The sequence below is a fragment of the Diadema setosum genome, chromosome 20 (genome assembly GCF_964275005.1).
Source record: "Diadema setosum chromosome 20, eeDiaSeto1, whole genome shotgun sequence".
In the NCBI taxonomy this organism is placed as follows: Eukaryota; Metazoa; Echinodermata; class Echinoidea; order Diadematoida; family Diadematidae; genus Diadema; species Diadema setosum.
This window is the reverse complement of record NC_092704.1, coordinates 1,908,316-1,928,925: the sequence shown is the minus strand read 5'-3', so window position 1 is coordinate 1,928,925 and position 20,610 is coordinate 1,908,316. Positions and strand designations below refer to the sequence as shown.

The window sequence follows — 20,610 nt, the reverse complement described above, 5'->3', positions numbered from 1 at the left end:
AAGATACTTCCATACTGAAAGAAAGGATGACATTGTAGACTTATTTTGTATTTTCTGTATGTGCTGGCATTGTATCTATAGGTACAATTAGCCTAATTGAGTGTGTCCTTTTTCTGAAACTCACAGGGAAAGTCGCCTGGTGGTGGGGGTAACGTCAGTACTAGATCCCCCCCTGCCCCCACCCCAGTGACCACGACAGACTCCAAGCCTGACAGGGACTCCTTGAACTCAAGAAGGCCTCAGGTACGGCACAAATCTGATGCCTGAATCAGAATGACATGGTCAGCCTAATCAAACATTTGGGAACAGTTTAGTTACTCAAAAGAATGCCAACTGTAGATACTGTATACTCCTTGTCAAGACCATTTGGGATAACCTGCTGAATCTTTTATTAATAACTCATTTACAACTCTGTGTTGATTTGAATGTAATTCAATTTAATTTCCCTAGTTTTGATTGCATGTGTCAATATTTTCTTCTGCAGATGTTTTGTAATAGTGCAAACACACATAATTGATTAGCAACATGATCTCACCATGAGAACCTCTCTCCACTTTGCGCTTGTCTATTCCCCCTTCTATTCACCTTCTGGCCTCTCTCTGATCCCATTGCTCAGACCCCAACCGAGAAGAAGACAAAAGCAGCAGAGTCTGCTCCCTCCACCCCTACTCAGAGTGCCACCCCTGCCGCGGCTGCCCCAGGCCAGCTCAATACATCAGCCCCAGAAGCAGAGCAAGCCATTGTCAAGCAGACTGCAGTACTGGTAGGTCATAATTATTAGCATCTCATGAGTGGCTGGAATGTAGCTCAACAATGGACCATCCTTGTAATATACATGTGTGGGTGAAATTTTCATCCATAAATTTGACTTGATGTTATTTTTTTTTAATCAAATTACATGTGCTATTAAAAGATTTATTAATTCAGTGCTCATTTGGTTTTCTATAGCAGATTTTGATGTGAAGAATACTGCTGTTTTCATGTAAATATGAGATTACAGATATGTAAAAGTTAATGACTGTCACATAATCCAGTTTTAATTAGATTTATTTGTTTTCATCATGTCGTAATGATTGAACAAGGCTTAGAGATTCTCGTGTGCAAACATGAAAACACATTCAACTGCATAATGTATGAGTGAAGAAATTTGTCAGCCATTCAATACTGTACTTGTGTCTTATTCCAGGAGAATGCAGCAACTCCACCCAGGTCGGGTCAGGGGAAACCCCCTGCCCCAATGGGCGGGGCACTGGGGGAAAGCCCCCTGTTCCCCCAGTACCAGCCTCCAACCAACACCTACGAGGCCCCCTCTGACACGGAGAGTGAGATGGAGGATTCGGGCATCAGTCTGGATACGGTGAGAAAAGAAGAGCTCTTCCAGAGATACAAGAACCTGGAGAGGAACATGGTGAAATACAAGAGACGATATAAAGAGGTGAGATGAGCGGAGTATTGCTTATGTCAATATTTGAAGGTCCAAGGATTTTTGAAATTTTGACCGTGTAATTTGCACATCACACATCACATATGCTTATAAATGTAGTTAGTGTTGTTGGATGAGAAAAGAGATGATTTTTTTATGCCTCCGCCACGAAGTGGTGCCAGAGGCATTATGTTTTCGGGTTGTCCGTCCGTCCATCCGTCCGTCCGTCCTTCCGTCCGTCCGTCCTTCCGTCCGTCCGTCCTTCCGTCCGTCCGTAATGAATTTTGTGGACAAGGCATGTATGTGTATTAGGGGGTGAAGTTGTGCCTATCAACTTTTGGGTGCACATGCTCAAGGTCAAAGGTCAAAAGGTCAAGGTCAAATACATAAAATTTCACTATTTCCACCATATCTATTGAATGCCTGAAGAGATTTTCTTGAAACTTAGTGTATACATGTTTTACCCAATTAAGATTCTCTGGTGAAAGTTTGGGTCATGAGGTCAAAGGTCAAAGGTCAAAAGGTCAGGGTCAAATACATAAAATTTCACTATTTCCACCACATCTATTGAATGCCTGAAGAGATTTTCTTGAAACTTAGTGTATACATGTATTACCCAATTAAGATTCTCTGGTGACAGTTTGGGTCATGAGGTCAAAGGTCAAAGGTCAAAAGGTCAAGTAAAAATATTAAAACTGTTTTTTTTTTCTCTGTACCTTGGAAAATTGTTCAAGGTATCTTCATGGAACATAGTATATACATGTACTGACTGGAAGTGATTATCTAGAGAATGTAGGGTTCATGGGGTCAAAGGTCAGGGGTCAAAGGTCAAGTGCAAGACTTCAAAATGTTACTATTACCCTCATATTTATGCAATGCCAGGAGGGTTATTTTTTTACACTTGGTGTATGCGTGTGTAACCTAATAGAAATTCTCAGGAAAGTTTTTTTTTTTCTCTTTTTGCCTCAAAGGTCAAAAGGTCAAAGATCAAGTGAAAGTGCTGAACTAACTGTTTCCTCCATATCTCGGAAGTGGCTCAAGTTACCTTGAAACTTCGTACATATTATGCATGTTCTACCTGAAAGTAATTATCTTATGAATTTTAGGGTCAAGGGCCAGATGAAAATGGTAACAATTTACTATTCAATTCAGAAATTGCACTTTTTCTCCACACCTGTACCTTGAAAATTACTCAATGCCTAAATGTATGAATGGGTCAAAGTCAAGTTAAAGTCGTTAAATCCCTAGATACATGCTCTCCTATTCATCCAATTAAACCTACGTCAAGGAAGGTGAACATTCAACACATTTGTGACAAACTTGTCATTCCAATATTTTGCCAATTTTGTGAAAATGTAATCACACAGTGTCCATATGTACTATCTAGACCTATTGGGAAAATCATGCATTATGGCGGAGGCATACCAGTCACCAAAGCGACATTTCTAGTTTTTTCATGGTCTTCTTTGGTATATAGACCAATTCTGTGCCGTGCCATGTGTATTTTTGGCATGGGCAGCACCATTACTGCGGTGTCTCAGCCGACCCCCCCTCCCACTCCCCCACCCCTCTCCCTACATTAGCACGCGCACGGAATGAAAAACTGATGCATGATTGTTTTAGCCAATAGGCGTCTCGTACTGAGTGCGCGGATGCTTGCTTAGTGCGCGAACCTTTGTTACAAGTGCACGATAAACATGTTGCCCGTGGGGTGGGGGAAAGGGGGGGGGGGGTCAGCTAAGACACCGCAAAATGAGCTCATGGCTGCGCCCAGTGCCACAAATTGTCTGCTGCCCTCAACGAACCCGAATCGGTCTATAAAGGAAGATTAAAGGTTTAAAGAATATGCAAACTTAAAGGATGTTACAAGTGTACCTGGAGGCATATCAGGTAGATTCGAAGTAATTGTTCATTGCCCTGTACTTGCACGTAGTACCCTGCAAAAGACTTATTACAATTTAGAATTGCAATTTATATTCAGCAATACACAAAATTAAAAGAACTGCACCAATTATTAAAGGAGGAGGGGAAAAAAGGCAACACATAGAAGTTCTACTTTGTCATTGAATGTAAACCTCGTATGCCATCATTCATTCTTTTTTGAAATTGCTTTATTTCTGTGGGAGTAGTAGTGCATTGTAAAGCCTTTGTGTTGTTCCATCAACCTGTTGAAGACTAGTCCTGAGTATACTCGGGCAGGTGTCTATGGGAAGTGTGTGTTTTAGCAAAATCAGCTAGTCCTCAAGGGGTTAATTGAAAGCAGTAAAGATGGAATATTTTCATGTCTCTTTGAAATCAGGTTTGTGATTGTCATCTTTTCTTCTGTTTGGTCTGAATTAGGTTTCTGGTGCTTACAAAGATCTGTTAAAGGAAAATGAAAAGATAAAGGTGAGTGAGATGGTAATTTTAATTTCTCCTTCTGAGCTAAGTTGATATGCATTGATTAAACCTTCATCTACAAGAAACAACACACAGTATACCTTTCATTTGCTCACTGGTATCAACAAAATTAACATTCTAAATCTACCTGCCACACACAAGAATTCCGTAGTGGCATTCAGGTTGTACAGCACAGAATTTTTTCAGATGATTGATGTAAATTATCGAGAGAAAAATTTCAGCATGGCAGAACCTTGTCTGAAAATTGCTGCAAATTGTTGAGAGAAATTTGAAGAAATGGAGAGGATGTGAAAAAAGATCTGGGTTGAGTTATTTGTTGTTTCAGTGCACATTCCAATCCATTTCAAGATTGTCAGCAGTCATTTGCAAAACAATTGAATCAAAGTTGAAATGAAACTGAATCATATGACGTTGTTTATTCTGATTTTTCATGTGATTTTGGACATTTGCTATGTAAAGCTCATTGATAAGGTATGATCTATCACATATGCATCACATTAAAGATATTTCAGAATTGTTTTCTAGAAGATATTCAAATGAAAAGAAGTTATCTCTCAGATCACTTGCGCTCCATGCTGATGTAGGCCTATATACATTTGTATAGTTATCTTTTTATTCTAAGATTTGGTTTATGATATTACATTCCACACAGACAGTGTTGATTTTTGCTCATGACATTGCTATTGGTGTTTAAACAAGCAAACATAAAGTTGATAAGCAAATATTTCCAGAATGGCAGACTTTGAACACTTCATATACTCTGGGATGGCTAGCTCAGCATTTGAACTTTAGAAGTAAACACAGTGGAAGGCCTGAGTATTCCACATCATTCCAAAGTATCAACTTGTACAGTGTAACAAATATTTTCCGTTCTGCTGCAAGGTATTTGAGGTCACAGTGATATCAATTTTTCAGTTCATAACCTTGTGTTTGATGTAAACAAGTAAAGGATTACTTCACATCTGCAAATTAGTATTTCACACTGTCTTAATATGGGTTCCTAGCCATCTCTGAGAAATTTGTTTCATTATGACTTATATCTGCTGATGGCCATGAAAAATTGGAGAAACATGAAATATCATAATAAATTATCAAAAGATCTTTCAGTTTGGATTATCTCAGAAGAAGTCTTACTATACTAAGAATCTATCATGTGCTGTAAAAGTGGAAATTTTTGCGTTGTGTACAGTCATGTGCATTTCATGTAACATGAAACCAGCCCAAGAAACATTCTAAATTTATGTTATCCGGCAAAGTGTAAAAAAATTACTCATGCAAAAATGTACACTCGTGCAGTACAATTAGTCTTTGTTATCCTATTGCAATCATTACGCTTAGACTTGCTTCCTACATCCACATGTCATTGCAGAATATTATGACTCAAACCCAAGACAAAGCTCTCAGGAGAATTTCAGAGCTGAAAGAGGTGAGAATTTCATCCAGCATGGCATTTAACCCATTTGTAATCTGCCCAAGATCACTTTGCAATGCCATGTTTTTATGCAAACTGACAAAATATCTAGAATTCATTCATGCATTCATGCAAAGCGCAGTCTTGAACATTGCACATAGAATCACTTCCAGTATTCCTAGAATGTGATAATCTATGCTGAATGAGGACAAAAATTCAAGTTTTACTAGTGATAGTGTATTGTAATATTATGATATTTAAATCAGTAATGCACATATATCAGACTGACATTATATATTGTATACTTTTCTGTATTTTTCCTCTATTTTTTTGAGTGTGATTGTATGTACTCTCTCCTTGTAATGATATGTTTATGTTTTAAAAAAAAATTCATTTCAGTGATGTAACAGAAGGGCCATTTCATTGATAGTTTTCTGTGAAGCGCACAGTTGCTCGTACAAATTGAATTAATTCCAGAGTGTATGCCAGTGTAGCATTTGGAAAGTGATTGTAGCAACCGTAGAAGGCCTTGCAAAGATTATACCTTGCTTACAAGCACATTTTTGACCATGTGTACATTGTATACCTCATCACCTTCACCAGGCGGCTGAGCTGGATCGGCAAGCCAAGGCTCACATGGAGGAGACTTTTCGTCTTGCCCTGGAAGAGAAGGAGGAGATGGTTAAAGTACTACAAACTCAGGTCTGCTTCATGTTCCATCAACCTCTTCTTTTGTCTGTAAATAGTGTAGTGGCTCTCTTTAGGATGCACCCTGAAATTATACTGAGCTACATGTAAAGATTTTTGACATTTAAAGAATTTTGTATTTAGATGGCATGTGTCTAAATTGATGTTGGGTGAGCTGTTTCTGTAGCATTTGGAAATGGATTTGATCATGAACTTCCTTTTTCCAATTTCCAATTTATCCAATTACACATACTGTCGTACATGTGTTGAATTGATTGTAAGCGCTTTGGGCCTTGTGGGAAAAGCGCACTATAAATAATAGTAATAATAATAATAATAATAATAATTTGATATTCCTGAAGTGTCTATATACATTTTTGAGCTGCATGTTATAATGTTTATAAGCATGCTATCCAATGGAACATCAAATAGCTGTTCTCCCATTATGGACGTCATTATAGCATAATTACTTGCCAGAGTGCTCACAGTACCCAATATTCAATGAAACTGTACAGAATCCAAAAAGTTTTCAAATTTATAGGACAGAGAAGCAAAACAAACAGCAAACGCACACACAAACAAACAGTTGAAAGTTTGATATAAAGGTACAGTACACTCCTATGATAACAAACACATTTATAACAACATTTTGTTACAATGTATTTCTGTTTATGACTTTATCTGTTTGGTTTATGGAAATTTAGATATAGCAAAAGAAAACTGCCAGTCCTGAGGCCTTCAGTACAATGAGAGTTGCGTATATTCGGTTTATGAAATACAAATTCATCTCTGTTGAGAAATTTTCTATGGGATAATGATGATGCCATTGACAATGCACATGAGGAAAAGGTATGGATGTTGTCATGATTTATTAAAGGTAATCGCTCCCTTTGATATCTTGGCAGGTCAAGTTACTGAAGCAAGGTCACAGTACTGATGAGACGGATGCAGCTGACAAGGCCAGCCCGGCCACACCCTCCACCCCGGCCACGCCCTCCACCCCGGTGGCAGCTGATGGCGACGCCCCCTCGGCTGAAACAGTCAACAATCTGAAAGAGAAGGTGACAATCTACACGTATTCTTCACACCCAGACAAGATTTCACTGGGTCTAATGTTTTTGTCCATGGAATTTTGTGCAAAGGATTCCTTTGAATGCAAAAGTCGATATGAGTGTGAGATGCACAGTACATAATATCTGAAAGATGTTTTATATCCCCTCCTGCAGAGACCAGATTAGAAGCTATGCAATATGTATATACTGAAAATGAGTCCAAAATATGGACCAGCAGGGATACAACCGGTCACTCGGAACTGCCAGAAAACATTAACCTCATACATAGAGAGTGAAAGAAAAGAAATAAGATAAGATACCACTGTATGTTCAGTTTAAAGGGTGTGTACGGTTCTGGTCGAGTTGAGGATTTAGCTTTTAACGTTTTGTGAGATATTCAGAAACCACTCTATGAGATGTCAAAGAGCATGCAATTTTAAGGGGTATCAAATGTTTATTTGATGAAAATTGGTTTTGAAATGGCTGAGATATCCAAAAACAAGTTGAAACAAAGAGATCCTAATAAAAGGCGTGGCCTGTTGCCTTTTATTATTATCACTTTTGGGGATATCTCGGCCATTTGAAAACCAATTTTCATCAAATAAACGTTGAATCCTCCTTAAAATTACATGCTCTTTCATATTTCATAAGAGATTTCCCATTATCTCACTTAGGAATGTTCAAAACATGAATCCCCACCTCAGCCAGTACTGTACAGTCTCTTTAAAGGGCACAATATCGTGCTTCATTGCCGAGAGGAGTCATGTTATCTCACAACACTCTACTTCTACTAGTTCTTTGGTGAATTAGTTTCAGGACCTTAAGAACCTAACATTGCTACCTCTCTGTTTTCATATGCTACTGCAGGGCTGCACACTAACCCATTTTTCTGCCGGTCCAACCTGTCTCTGTCGGACCGGTAAATGCCCCGTTTTAACATTTTTTACCGGTCTGAACAGAAAATTTACCGGTCAACAACGACAACCTAAAAAATAAACTTATTTTCTTGTTTTTTTATGGACGTACCCCCCCCCCCCTACCCATGTACATTTTACAGATTAATATTTTTTTTTAAACTTGCATTATCTATTGCACAAGAAATAAAAAAAAAAAAGATAGGAAAAACTAGAATGTTTGTTTGTGAATTACAGTGTAAAACGATAATGAACAAAATTAGATTGTATCAAATGCGTTTGTGACTTTTTCTAAACATCGGCGCACGAACTTGCTGCGTAACCTGCTCTTGGTGGTCAGTTGGATTGCGACGATTTAATGAATTATTTTAGCTGTGAAATTTTCTGATGTACGCGCTCCAAGGAGTTCTTTATTTTTCGCCCGATAATCTATTCGCATTTGTGCATGCGTTCTTGAAAGGCACACGACATGCAGGGCCGAATTTTCAATCCTTTTTGCGCCCATTTCCACCTCAAATATTAGCGGGATTGTGACGATTTCATAAATTACTTCGGCTGTAATCTTTTATGATAACGCGCCAAAATGGGTTGAAAATGTGTCCTTCATTTTTCCCGATAAACTCTTCGAATTTCGTAAGTGCGTTCTTAAAAAGATGCACCACATGGCCGAATTCATGATACTTTTTGCGCCTATTTCCACCTCAAATATTAGCGGGATTGTGACGATTTCATAAATTACTTCGGCTGTAATACTTTTTCTGATGCAAGCGCCAAAAGAGGTTGAAAATGTGTCCTTTATTTTTTCCCGATAAACTCTTCGAATTTCGTAAGTGCGTTCTTAAAAAGATGCACCACATGGCCGAATTCATGATACTTTTTGCGCCTATTTCTACCTCAAATAATCAGCGGGATTGTGACGATTTCATAAATTACTTCGGCTGTAATCTTTTATGATAACGGGCCGAAATGGGTTGAAGATGTGTCCTTTATTTTTTCCCGATAAACTCTTCGAATTTCGTAAGTGCGTTCTTAAAAAGATGCACCACATGGCCGAATTCATGATACTTTTTGCGCCTATTTCTACCTCAAATAATCAGCGGGATTGTGACGATTTCATAAATTACTTCGGCTGTAATCTTTTATGATAACGGGCCGAAATGGGTTGAAGATGTGTCCTTTATTTTTTCCCGATAAACTCTTCGAATTTCGTAAGTGCGTTCTTAAAAAGATGCACCACATGGCCGAATTCATGATACCTTTTGCGCCTATTTCCACCTCAAATATTAGCGGGATTGTGACGATTTCATAAATTACTTCGGCTGTAATATTTTCTGGTGCAAGCGCCAAAAGAGGTTGAAAATGTGTCTTTATTTTTTCCCGATAAACTCCTCGAATTTCGTAAGTGCGTTCTTTGATGCACCACATGGCCGAATTCATGATACTTTTTGCGCCTATTTCTACCTCAAACAATCAGCGGGATTGTGAGGATTTCATAAATTACTTCGGCTGTAATCTTTTATGATGCACGCGCCAAAATGGGTTGAAAATGTGCCCTTTACTTTTTCCCGATAAACTCTTCGAATTTCGTAAGTGCGTTCTTAAAGATGTTCCACACAGCCGAATTCATGATACTTTTGCGCCTATTTCTACCTCAAATATCAGCGGAATTGTGGCGATTTCATGAATTACTTCGGATGTAACTTTTTGTGATGCACGCACCGGCTAGAATGGTTGAAAATGCGATCTTTATTTTTCTCCCCATAATCTCTTCGCATTCCGTACATGTGTTCTTGAAAGGTATACGACACGGCGGAATTCACGATCCTTTTTGCGCCTATTTCTACCTCAAATATCAGCGGGACTGCGATGATTTTATGAATGACTTCGGCTGTCATCTTTTATGATAACGCGCCAAAATAGGTTGAAAATGTGTCCTTTATTTTTCCCGGATAAACTCTTCGCATTTCGTAAATGCGTTCTTAAAAGATATACGACACGGCCAAAAATCATGATTCTTTTTGCGCCTATTGTTTCCTCAAAACTTCAACGGGATTGCGATGATTTCATGAATTATTATTCGGCTGTAATCTTTATGATGCACGGGCCAAAAGGGGTTGAAAATGTGTCCTCTTTTTTTCTCCCAATAATCTCTTCGCATTTCGTACTTGCGTATACGACACGGCCGAATTCACGATCCTTTTATCGCCTATTTCTACATTGAATATCAACCGAATTGTGGCAATTTCATGAATTACTTCAGATGTAATCTTTTGTGATGCGCGCACCAACTAATAGAATGGTTGAAAATGCGTTCTTTATTTTTCTCCCCATAATCTCTTCGCCTTCCGTACATGCATTCTTGAAAGGTATACGACACGGCCGAATTCACGATCCTTTTTGCGCCTATTTCTACCTCAAATATCAGCGGGATTGCGATGATTACATGTATAACTTCGGATGCAATCTTTTATGATACACGCGCCAAAATGGGTTGAAAATGTGTCCTTTATTTTTCCCAGATAAACTCTTCGCATTTCGTAAATGCGTTCTTAAAAGATACACGACACGGCCAAAAATCATGATTCTTTTGCGCCTATCGTTTCCTCAAACTTCAACGGGATCGCGATGATTTTATGAATTATTATTCGGCTCTAATCTTTATGATGCACGGGCCAAAAGGGGTTGAAAATGTGTCCTGTATTTTTCACCCAATAATCACTTCGCATTGCGTACATGCCTATACGTCACGGCCGAATTCACGATCCTTTTAGCGCCTTTTTCTACATCAAATATCAGCGGGATTGCGATATGTCATTAATTATTTCGGCTGTTATCTTTTGTGATACATTCACCAGAAGGGTTGAAAATACGTTGTTTATTTTTCTCCCGATAATTTCTTCGCATTTGTGCATGCGTTTTCAAAATCGTACTTTGCATGAAGGGCCGAATTCGATATTCTTTTTGCGCCTATTATTGTTTACTCAAATTCCAACGGGATTGCCAAATTTTCATGAATTACTATTCGGCTGTAATCTATATGATGCAGTCGCCAAAAGGGGTGAAAATGTGTCCTTTATTTTTCTCCCGCTAATCTTTTCCCATTTCGTACATGCGTTCACATTCACGATCCTTTTGCGCCTATTTCTACCTGCAAATATCAGCGGGATTGTGGCGATTTCATGAATTACTTCGGATGTAATCTTTTGTAATGCAAGCACCAGAAGGGTAAAAATGTGTTTTTTATTCTTCTCCCGACAATCTCGTCGCATTTGTGCATGCGTTTTTGATGAACAACACGGCATGCAGGACTGAATTCAAGATCCTTTTTGCGCCTATTATTTCCTCAAATTTCAACGGGATTGCGTTGATTTCATGAATTGTTATTCGGCTGTAATCTTTTATGATGCACTCACCAAACTGTTTCCTTTATTTTTTTTTCTCCTCTATAATCTCTTCGCATTTCGTACATCATAAGCTTCTGAAAGATACGACACGGCCGGTCGTATTCATGATCCTTTTTGGGACGATTTCTACCTCAAATATGTAAGCGGGACTGCCATGATTTCATGATTTTTTTTTCTCCCTAGTATTATCTCTTCACATTTTGTGCATGCGTTCTTAAAAAGTTCACGGAAGGGCCGATTTCGTGATCCTTTTTTGCGCCTATCTTCATTATGAGACCATTCTGAGCGAATGAAAATATTCATTTGTGAAATGACTGTGTAAAAATGAAAATAAACGCAATCAGATCCATTTACTGTATCGCTGAATATCGAATGTGTTTTTACTTTTTCTAAAAATCGACACTAGTATATTAGTTCTAACATAACTGCCACGCTGCAGCGAAGCCGGGATCGGATCGATCTTGCGTTAAAAATCATGAGTAAAATGACCCAGAAATGCGTGCGCTTCTATCAATGCTTCTTGTCTGGCATGACCGCCGATCGCAAGCAATCGAAAAGCAGTTACACTGTATACATGCTTTGCATGTATTGCATTGCATGCAGTGCGTGAGCAGCGCCAAATGCGCAAGCTAGCGCGACTCCGATAACTGGTCGACTGCTAGTGCTCAAAACTAATCCCGTTTACTGTACAAATTGCACCGGTAGACATAAACGAAAACTTGCGTAAAACTTGTTGAACAGTGCGATATCTTGCATTCTGTTTCTCCCTGATCGGGGCTGCTCTTTTTTGTTCTACTGACCCCACCAATGTTTTTTTTTTTTTTTTTTTTTTTTTTTTTTACTGGTCATGTCGGACCGGTAACTTGTGGATTTCCTGAAAAGTTACCGGTCCGACAGTGACTTTTACCGGTCTTTGACCGTCGGACCGGCGCCAGTGTGCAGCCCTGGCTACTGGTACTCTAAGTTTGTTTCAGAGATGTCAGCTGTTACTTTTTTGCATTATTTTTTATTATTTTTGCCCAAATACTGCAGATTTTATGGAAAATATATTTTTTTTCCAAATTGTGTTATTACACATATCTATTTTGGGAAAGGTAAATACACTGTTTTGCAACCAAATGTGTCTTTTCAGCCCTCAGAATACTGCAGTGCTGTTTACAAGGTTGGGATCCATGTTGTTTCAAGACTCTATCATTTACGTTTGTGAAACCCATTATTACCTCCGCCAAGGAAGGAGGATGTTAAGTGATCATCAGTGTTGGTTTGTCTGTTGGCAAAAATAACTCAATAAGTTTGGTACAGATTAAAATGAAATTTGCATAAAACGTCGATATCGACAGAAGGAACACTTTATTTGATTTTCGTAGTGACCCGGGAATTTGTATGGATTTTTTGAAGGATTTTTCATCTTTTGGCATATAAGGTCAACGAACTTGGGGTTCAAGCTGTGCGTACTGGAGGTTTACATGCGTGCACTAAAGCGTGTACTGTTCTGCTCGGGCAAGGCGCCGTGCAATGACGTATACAGAATGCTTCTATTTCAGAAAATTACATGCGTGTAAGGATGGAAATGAGTTGCTGGCCTGGTGGAGGTCTGTGCTCTCCGAGTGCTTTTCTAGTGTTTATATGTGCATCTTTTGATTCACCCATAGGTGAAACGATTGGAGGCTCTATTGGGTAAGTGCAAGGAGACAATAGGGAAGAACAAGGAGAGAACTGCACAGCTGGTCAGTGAGAAGGATTCCTCGATGAAACAGCTGGAGGAGAAGACTAAGGAACTTGAACAACTCAAGGTAAGCATGCCATATGGGAGATATGATTTCAAAAACATCATCATTATTGAGTAGTTTTACAAATATGAATACTAGTACATGTATATTTTTGTGATTATTATATGATTACTCAATAGGTGCAAACAAAGGTCAAAGAGAAATCTGTGTATCTGCCGTGAATTGTTACACTCAGAAAATTAGTAAAGTCTTAGTCAGGATGTATGTACCATAATCAATATGACTGTCAGTAATGCAGTAATGCACCAAGTTCTTTGCTTTCCTTAGAACTTCTTTTTTTGTTTTTGTTTTTGCTATATCAAAAAAAATGAATATTTGACAATGAAGAAAGATTTGGATTTTCCTCTTTCAAAGATTACCCAAAAAGAGTGTAACAAGATGTAAAGCCTAAAGATTTCATCAGTGAAATATCAGTTGAACACAAAATTTTCAATTCCTCATTGATTTTGTTACCCTCTGCCTTGGTTGTGTGACCAATGATCAGGAGCAGCAGCGAGTGGAGCAGGCCAAATTTGCTGAGCAGCTGAGTAAGGCCAAGGACCTCCTGGACCAGGCCCCAGAGGAGAAGGCCCTGGCCATCGCTGAGACCAAACAGATGATGCATGCTGAGCTGGAGAGCAGGGACCAACAGATCACGGAGCTGAGAGCCAAGGCTGCCTCAGCTGGCACCGAGGCGGAGACCCTCAAGGTGGAAGCAGAGAAGAGCAAAAAACAGAGTGAGTTTTCCTTATTTTTCTCCCTATTTCTTCCTTTTTTTTTCTGGCTTTGTTAGTGAAATATAGTGCTCTTCATTAGTCTTTTGTGACCTCTTTGTACATGATACCACTAACGTTAGGATGCAATCTTAATTAGAGTTTATTTTATGCCATTATTACACCCAGGGTGTAGTAATGAGCCAGCTCCTTGTTAAAGTCATGGAATTTGATGTGGATATGATATCAAGGTTTATATATTTGCTGCAAATACCTTTATTAATTAATGCATTTATATGACATTGTGGATGTTTTCTCATGGGGGCGGAATCCGCCCCCCTCGACGTTTCGCGCTATAATTCTGTAACGCGGGAAGGCCTCGTCGCGAGGCTTCTTGACTTCATTTGTTCAAGTCTCGCGCAACTTTTGAGACCAAATTCGCAACGTCCACGCATACTTTTGCGAAGCCACACCCATTTTTGTAACGGAATGTCGCTCCAAAACGGGCACAATTTTGTGATTTTGTGTACATTTCCTATGGAAAGTGCTCTGTCATGAAAGTTATAAAAACCTGATTACTTTTACAATTAATCACTTTCATTTGTTAATTTTGTGCTAATTATGGTAGAGAATGGTCAGTGACAATTTCCAATGAAAAAACAAAGAAAAAACAAAAGTTGAAAAACAAAGAAATACATAAGAAATTCTGAAAACAATAAAATACATAAGAATTGAAATGAGTTTTGGAACTTTTTGTGATGTACAATTGTTGAATATGCTGAAACAGATACACAGATCAAAAATTAGACTCTCAATGCTTTTAATTAGGCTAAAATTTGATCTTGAGCTTTATTTGCATAATTAATTAATTAGAATTAGAAAATGATTGTTTCAAAAACTCTTATGACACAATCTTGTAGATTATGACGTGGGTCTCACGCATGCAAAATTTTATCGCGATCGCACCACCGATGGCCGAGATCTCGGGGGGCGGAATCTACCCACCCCCCCCCCCCACCCCGTCTGACCATAGCCAAAAAAGCCTGGCTCCTTTAGGGTTAAACTTTGATGTTATACTTAATTATTGGTAACTTTTCTTCTACAGAGTTTAGGCTAGTGTCTATGCAGTATTTGGTCAATGTACATAGGCAAAGTATCTGTTGATTTTTTTCAATCTACCACACTTTCTAAAAACTTTCTCATCTCCACACCACAAATAGTCATTCTTTGCTATTCAAAAGGCATAGCTGTAAGAGGAATAATAGGTTACACTCTTTTCCGTCAGATGACAATAGAGGGCTCTCTTCAGAGATCCCTTCGTCATGCTCTCCATAGTGGCAGTTGCATGGGTGGAAATACATGGACAGCTTAGGTGACCTATGGGTTGAGTCATGGGCCTATGTGTGCACTCTTGCAGTGGTTTTAATCAAATCAGTTCTCGTTCCTCTGTGGTCAGATCAGGGTCAGATAGCTGCTGTGTTTTATATCTCTTTCTGTTGCAGAGAATATGAAAGAAATAGGGTCTAGAAATTGTGCAACACTATCCCCCAGTACTGTGATTCACCCAAGGGACTAATTTACATGATGTTTAGCATGAAAGAAAGAAGGTTAAATAAGACTTGTGGCAGCGGAGGAAGACAAGGGAAATTTGAGCATGGTAGTTTTAGAAATAAATGTGTATGAGACGGGATTTAGACACAGGCATCTTGTAGCAGTGGTTTGCAGTCTCTTGTCTTGAATCATCATCCCAACAGTGTTTTGTAAAGTTTTGCCTTTATAATGAATCATAAGCCATTAATTCCATTGACTACAAAAGTTGTATTTGGGTAATTCACATGGCTGTAAGATTTAAAGAAACAAAGTAAACACATAAACAAGCAAACAAATTAGAACTGCTACTTCTTTTTTTTTTTCTTTTTTTTTTCTTTTTTTTACTTGACTTCTAATTCCTGTGGGTATGGTAAGGGTCAGTGGTCAGAGGCCAAAGGTAGAGTTTTAAGTCTTTTGGGTTTTTTTTTCTGCAGTAGCTTGAGGCACATGTATAATTGTGTTTTTGCTTTGTTTTGTATGGATGTAGTTGTGCAGGGCAATTGACTGATCGCAATTTTAGCAAAATATTGTGATTGTGTCCGTTAATTCCTAATGTGAGTTTGATACTAGTATTTCACCATGTTATTTAGAATGATATTATGTCCTCCAGATTTGAAGTTGAATACCTAAGGTGCATCCCACTGCCAAGGAAATTTATCTGTTTACTATTACAGTACCCGTAGCTTCCAGAAAGGAAACAATTAAAAAACTCTTTTCTTTTTTTTTTTTCAGTTTTATTTCTCCATATTTCTTCATGCAAATGAGCGAGGAAAAGGGAAAGAAATAAACTTTAAAAAGGGATTAGATGTCAGAGTAGATTTGCAAATAGTTGCAGTTTTGTAACTTTCCCCAAATGAATAGACATGACAACTGACCATTCAAATTTCAATGGATATGTTAAATCATTGTACTTCTTTTGCTGTCTTACCAAGTCAATAAAACAAGAAAGTGTAAATGTGGAAATGGGCTAAATAACACCTACATTTTGTATATGTAAATGAAATTACAGCTCAATAGACTTGCATCTTACAACTCAAGACATTAATCTTTAAGAAATGTGATACATGTATGTTTGAATTTTGAAGTAATAGATAGGATGTCTATTCCCAATCCTTCCCTAATGATGATGCCTTATGATAAAGGAGGAAGTGGTATTTAAAATTTACATTGGGTGGGGTAGTAATTTCCGTGTGCTAAAGCCATTACATAATTCATCACCTTTCCTTGTCCCCCACCCACCCAAAACGCACCCCTAGTCACTCTTTCCCCATCACACGGTCTGCCTTCTTGTAAGCTCACGTCCGTTACTGAGTGTATTGTACTTTGGCTGCCTTCTGGTTCATCTGTCTATAGTGATGATGATGGCTTTTGGTTTTCCTTTAATTGCTTCTTAAAGATTGTGAAGAAATTATGAATTTACCATGTGAATTACAGGCCAGTGGTGCCAAACTCAAGAGGGAAAATTCATAATTCCTGTGATTCCTTAGTTAGTATTTTTTTTCCCTTTTCTGTCTTCCTCTGGTCCTGTAAAGTTTGTTAGTGTCCATCATTTGCTTTGTAAGTTGTCCCTCTTCCAATCCAATCTACTCTGTTCATCTCTATTGTTTGATTGTGCCATGTAAGCCATAGATGAGCCTGCCCCAAGATATTTTTTATTTTTTGTTTTAGAAAATGAGCTGACTCAAGAATATGACCTTGCAATCCCACACAAAACAAACAAATAAACCCCAAAATATGAAACAACTTCTCAAAGATCAAGTTGTAAAGTCTCAGCTCTTGACGTTTGGCCAATCTGAACGCAAGCTTCCCCAAAAACTTTGTGCAAAACCTCTTGCAAAACTTCCAACTTACCCTAGGGGATTTTCCTGAACCCGTGCAAATCTTCTCAAAGTTTTTGCAGTCTGAATGCAATGCAGCTGAAATTTCACGAAGTTTGTCGCATGACAAGTCCACTTCTTGTCTGCAGTTCCTCCAAAGCAATCAGAAAACACATTTTTTCTTCTTTCTTGCCCGTACGCACCAGTGACGCAAACTTTGAGAGTTTATTAAGAACTGAAAGTTAGAGAAGTTGTACCGCCAGGGTGAATGGACAAGTAGACTTTGGGAATTTATTTCCTTTGTGACTGGGGCTATTGAGAGCCTGAAACTTAGCCTATTAGGTAGAAGGAAAGCCAGCTACCCCATCCTTGGCCACAGCATTTGTTGTCCAGTCACATTGAGTCGTAATAGAGTTAATCCTTAACACACTATTCTGAGGCTGGTCACCTGCTATCTGTCACCGCACCGACAGCTGTGGATGGGACTTGGCTCCTTTTCTACGTCAGTCTCTTACCCCACAAAATTTGTAATCTCGAGTCTCTAGGGAAATTGCTTTGTGTAATCAAGGTAATGTGGTCACGGAATAATGCATGACATTGTTGTTGGGTTTTTTTTTGCTTTTTTTTTTTGCCTCATCTTTGTCTGTCTGAGGGGTGGGGGGTGGGGGAGGAATGAGAAGAAGTTAAAGGTAGATAGTCCCGATAGTGTAGAGGGCACTGTTGATGATACTGCCGATCACCGTTACTATTGATACGAAGATTACCGAAGTTTAGCTGTCATCAAGAGTAAAGTGCGTAGGTGTTGCTAAGTAACGTTGCCTTTGTTGTCTTCTCTGTGCATCGCGCAGTCTGTAGTAATGCCAGGGTGCGTGCATATGTGCTTGTTATGATGACATCACAAAAGAAGTTTGCTAAAGCTGTCATCCCCCTCAGCCGAATCATGAGCCGAACTGTGATCTGACCACTGGCTACAGTGAATAGGACTTCTTCGGACTCGGGAAAGTGGGCCAAAGCGTAAGCGCTAAGGAGGAGTCAATAGCGTAGGTCTCTATAGGAAGCTTGTGCCGTGCGCCCGCGTACGCATTTGACTAAAACACAGGGACCATGCACCTTTAAGGGGGGAGGGAGTTATGCTGCTTTGTTTCATGTTGCATCCTTGCAGTTTAAAAAGACCAGTTTGTCCAAAGATTGAATTAGGAGTATATTCAAAGATGATAGAAAAGTTGACAACAAGGACACACACCAGCCTGGACATCTTAGGAGTTAATTTTATCTTAAAACTAGAGAAGCACTCTGAGAGTGCAGACCTCCGCCAAGCATGCTGCCCATTTCCACCCGCACTGATCTTGTTCTTCCACAGAGATCAGTGATTTCCACCTATACGTACTGCATTATGTGCTGAAAGCCGCCCAATTTCCCAATATAGAAGTCTTTGTTACGTCATAAACCCTCAGCTGCACAGTGCGCCTCGCCCTAGCAGAAACTAGAGCACGCACTTTAGTGCGCGCATGCAAACCTCAAATACGCGCAGCCTTAACTTGCAAGTGAAGTTCATTGACCCTACCTGCCAAAATATCAAAAATCCTTCATAAATTCGCCCAAAATTATCTGATCTCTACCAAAAGTTAATCGTTTGTTGCTTGTGTCATTCTCAACCTTTCCTGCAAGTTTCATCCCAATCCATTAACTACTTTTTGAGTTATTTTGCACACGGACAAACGAACGAACTAACTAACTAACTAACTAACAAACAAACAAACCAACGGTAACGAAAACATAACCTCCCCCCTTGGCAGAGGTAATGAAGTGTATGTGTATGATAAACACAAATAAACACTTTTAACAGACCTTCTCCCAGGCGCTCCTGGGTGTTAGCCGCTGAAGATTACATTCCACAGATTCCATTAAACATGGAATGAATGCCGAGTGTCCCATTTTAACAGGCATTGCTTGAGAGCCTTCTCCGGGGAGGATACCCTCTCCTTGGCCAATCACATTACAGATACGCTGAAAATGAAGCATTTGACATCATTGTCATTGCACTAGCGTGTGATTGCGTACTAATGTGCAAGTATTTACTGTCAAAGGCATGTGGGACTTAGTATCTACAGAGGCGTTTCAATGTATTAGGCCTACTGTTTTTCCTTAAAATATGTTCACTGTGAAAGCACCTTTTATTTCACTTTTCTTAAGGATCTTTCAAAAAGAAATAAAGAGATTACAAGTCATGAAATCAGCCACATGTTTAATCAAAGCACGTCTATTACGGTACTGCTCAACCCACAGTACTTGACGAGTGTGACGACTGCATACATAGGTACTATACACACAGCCCAATACACGCTGTGCGGTGTCTGGTTGTGCTAATACATAGGGAGAGTTCTTAAGGTTGATTTGTGTGGCGCAGTTCTGGTCCCCGGTCTTGGCGCTGGTCATGTGATGCCTCAGGGGAAGATTCACCTTGCGAGTATCTTAACAGACACCATCGTGGGGTAGCCTCAGGTGGTTCACCGATGGCTACCTTGCGTCTACTCTGGTCAAGATTTCGCCCGAGGCTGCCCCGCAGCTACCCCGAGGCTGTCCCGAAGCTGTCAACTGTGTTGCGTCTTTAACAAACATAATCTTCTTAGGGAAAGATTCTTCACCCGAGGTTACCCTGCGTTTTGTGGCCTGTTAAGACGGGGCTTATTAGGTTTGCAACTGCAGGAAATGATCTTGCTATTTAAAAGCGATGTGGTGACAGTACTGTCGATAATGCTGCGAGAGTAACTATTGCCATTTTCCTGGAAAATGCATGTGTTGCCAAGTTTGCTTCTGTGCATAAGGTTCAAACCTGGCCTGCTGTGACTGTGAATGTTGAGGATGAGGAATTGATATGTGAGGTTGCTGGGGGAGATGCTGGTGGCTCTAAGGTTCTCTGCAGGTGCAACACTGGTTGATACAGGCAAGATGATGCATTAAATGATCCAGCGTGATGTGGTTCCTGGTTGATGTTTTTCCCTTCCCCATCTACAGTAGTACAGAGCTTGGATGTGGTGGCTGATTTGGACCAGAAAATGGCATGGGAGATAGGCCTTGGAAGGGAGGTCCCATTATTCAAAATGCAAAATGTCCCCATAACTTGGTTCTGTCCAGCATTAAGTTCATAAATTAACTCCTTGCTTCTTACTGTAGGTTACTTGAATTCCCGTTGCTTCTAAACAGGGGGCTCCCGGTTGCCATAGACAATAGGTTAATGCCACTTGCACATCATTGTGTCTCTCTTCAATTTCCTCTCCCCATGCATGCTGTCATTGGCGTATTGGCTTGGAGCTCCTTTTCCTCTTGTCTCAACCTTTATGGATATGTTAATAATGATGATAATAATAACAATGATAATAATAATAATAATAAAAACAACAACAACACTAACAACAACAGTGACAACAAC

General features: G+C 39.4%; 1 protein-coding gene across 1 annotated transcript in view; it reads left to right on the top strand.

The window, feature by feature from the left end:
* The first annotated feature begins 208 nt into the window (after positions 1–208).
* LOC140243823 (uncharacterized) overlaps positions 209–20,610 on the top strand; it is a 79,349-nt gene continuing 58,947 nt past the window's right edge. The window contains exons 1-9 of the mRNA XM_072323491.1: positions 209–243; positions 617–763; positions 1,187–1,435; positions 3,764–3,811; positions 5,193–5,249; positions 5,838–5,936; positions 6,827–6,982; positions 12,944–13,084; positions 13,566–13,797. Coding sequence (XP_072179592.1) covers positions 1,238–1,435; positions 3,764–3,811; positions 5,193–5,249; positions 5,838–5,936; positions 6,827–6,982; positions 12,944–13,084; positions 13,566–13,797 — 931 coding nt within the window. The 5' untranslated portion in view covers positions 209–243; positions 617–763; positions 1,187–1,237. The remainder of the gene's footprint in view (positions 244–616; positions 764–1,186; positions 1,436–3,763; positions 3,812–5,192; positions 5,250–5,837; positions 5,937–6,826; positions 6,983–12,943; positions 13,085–13,565; positions 13,798–20,610) is intronic.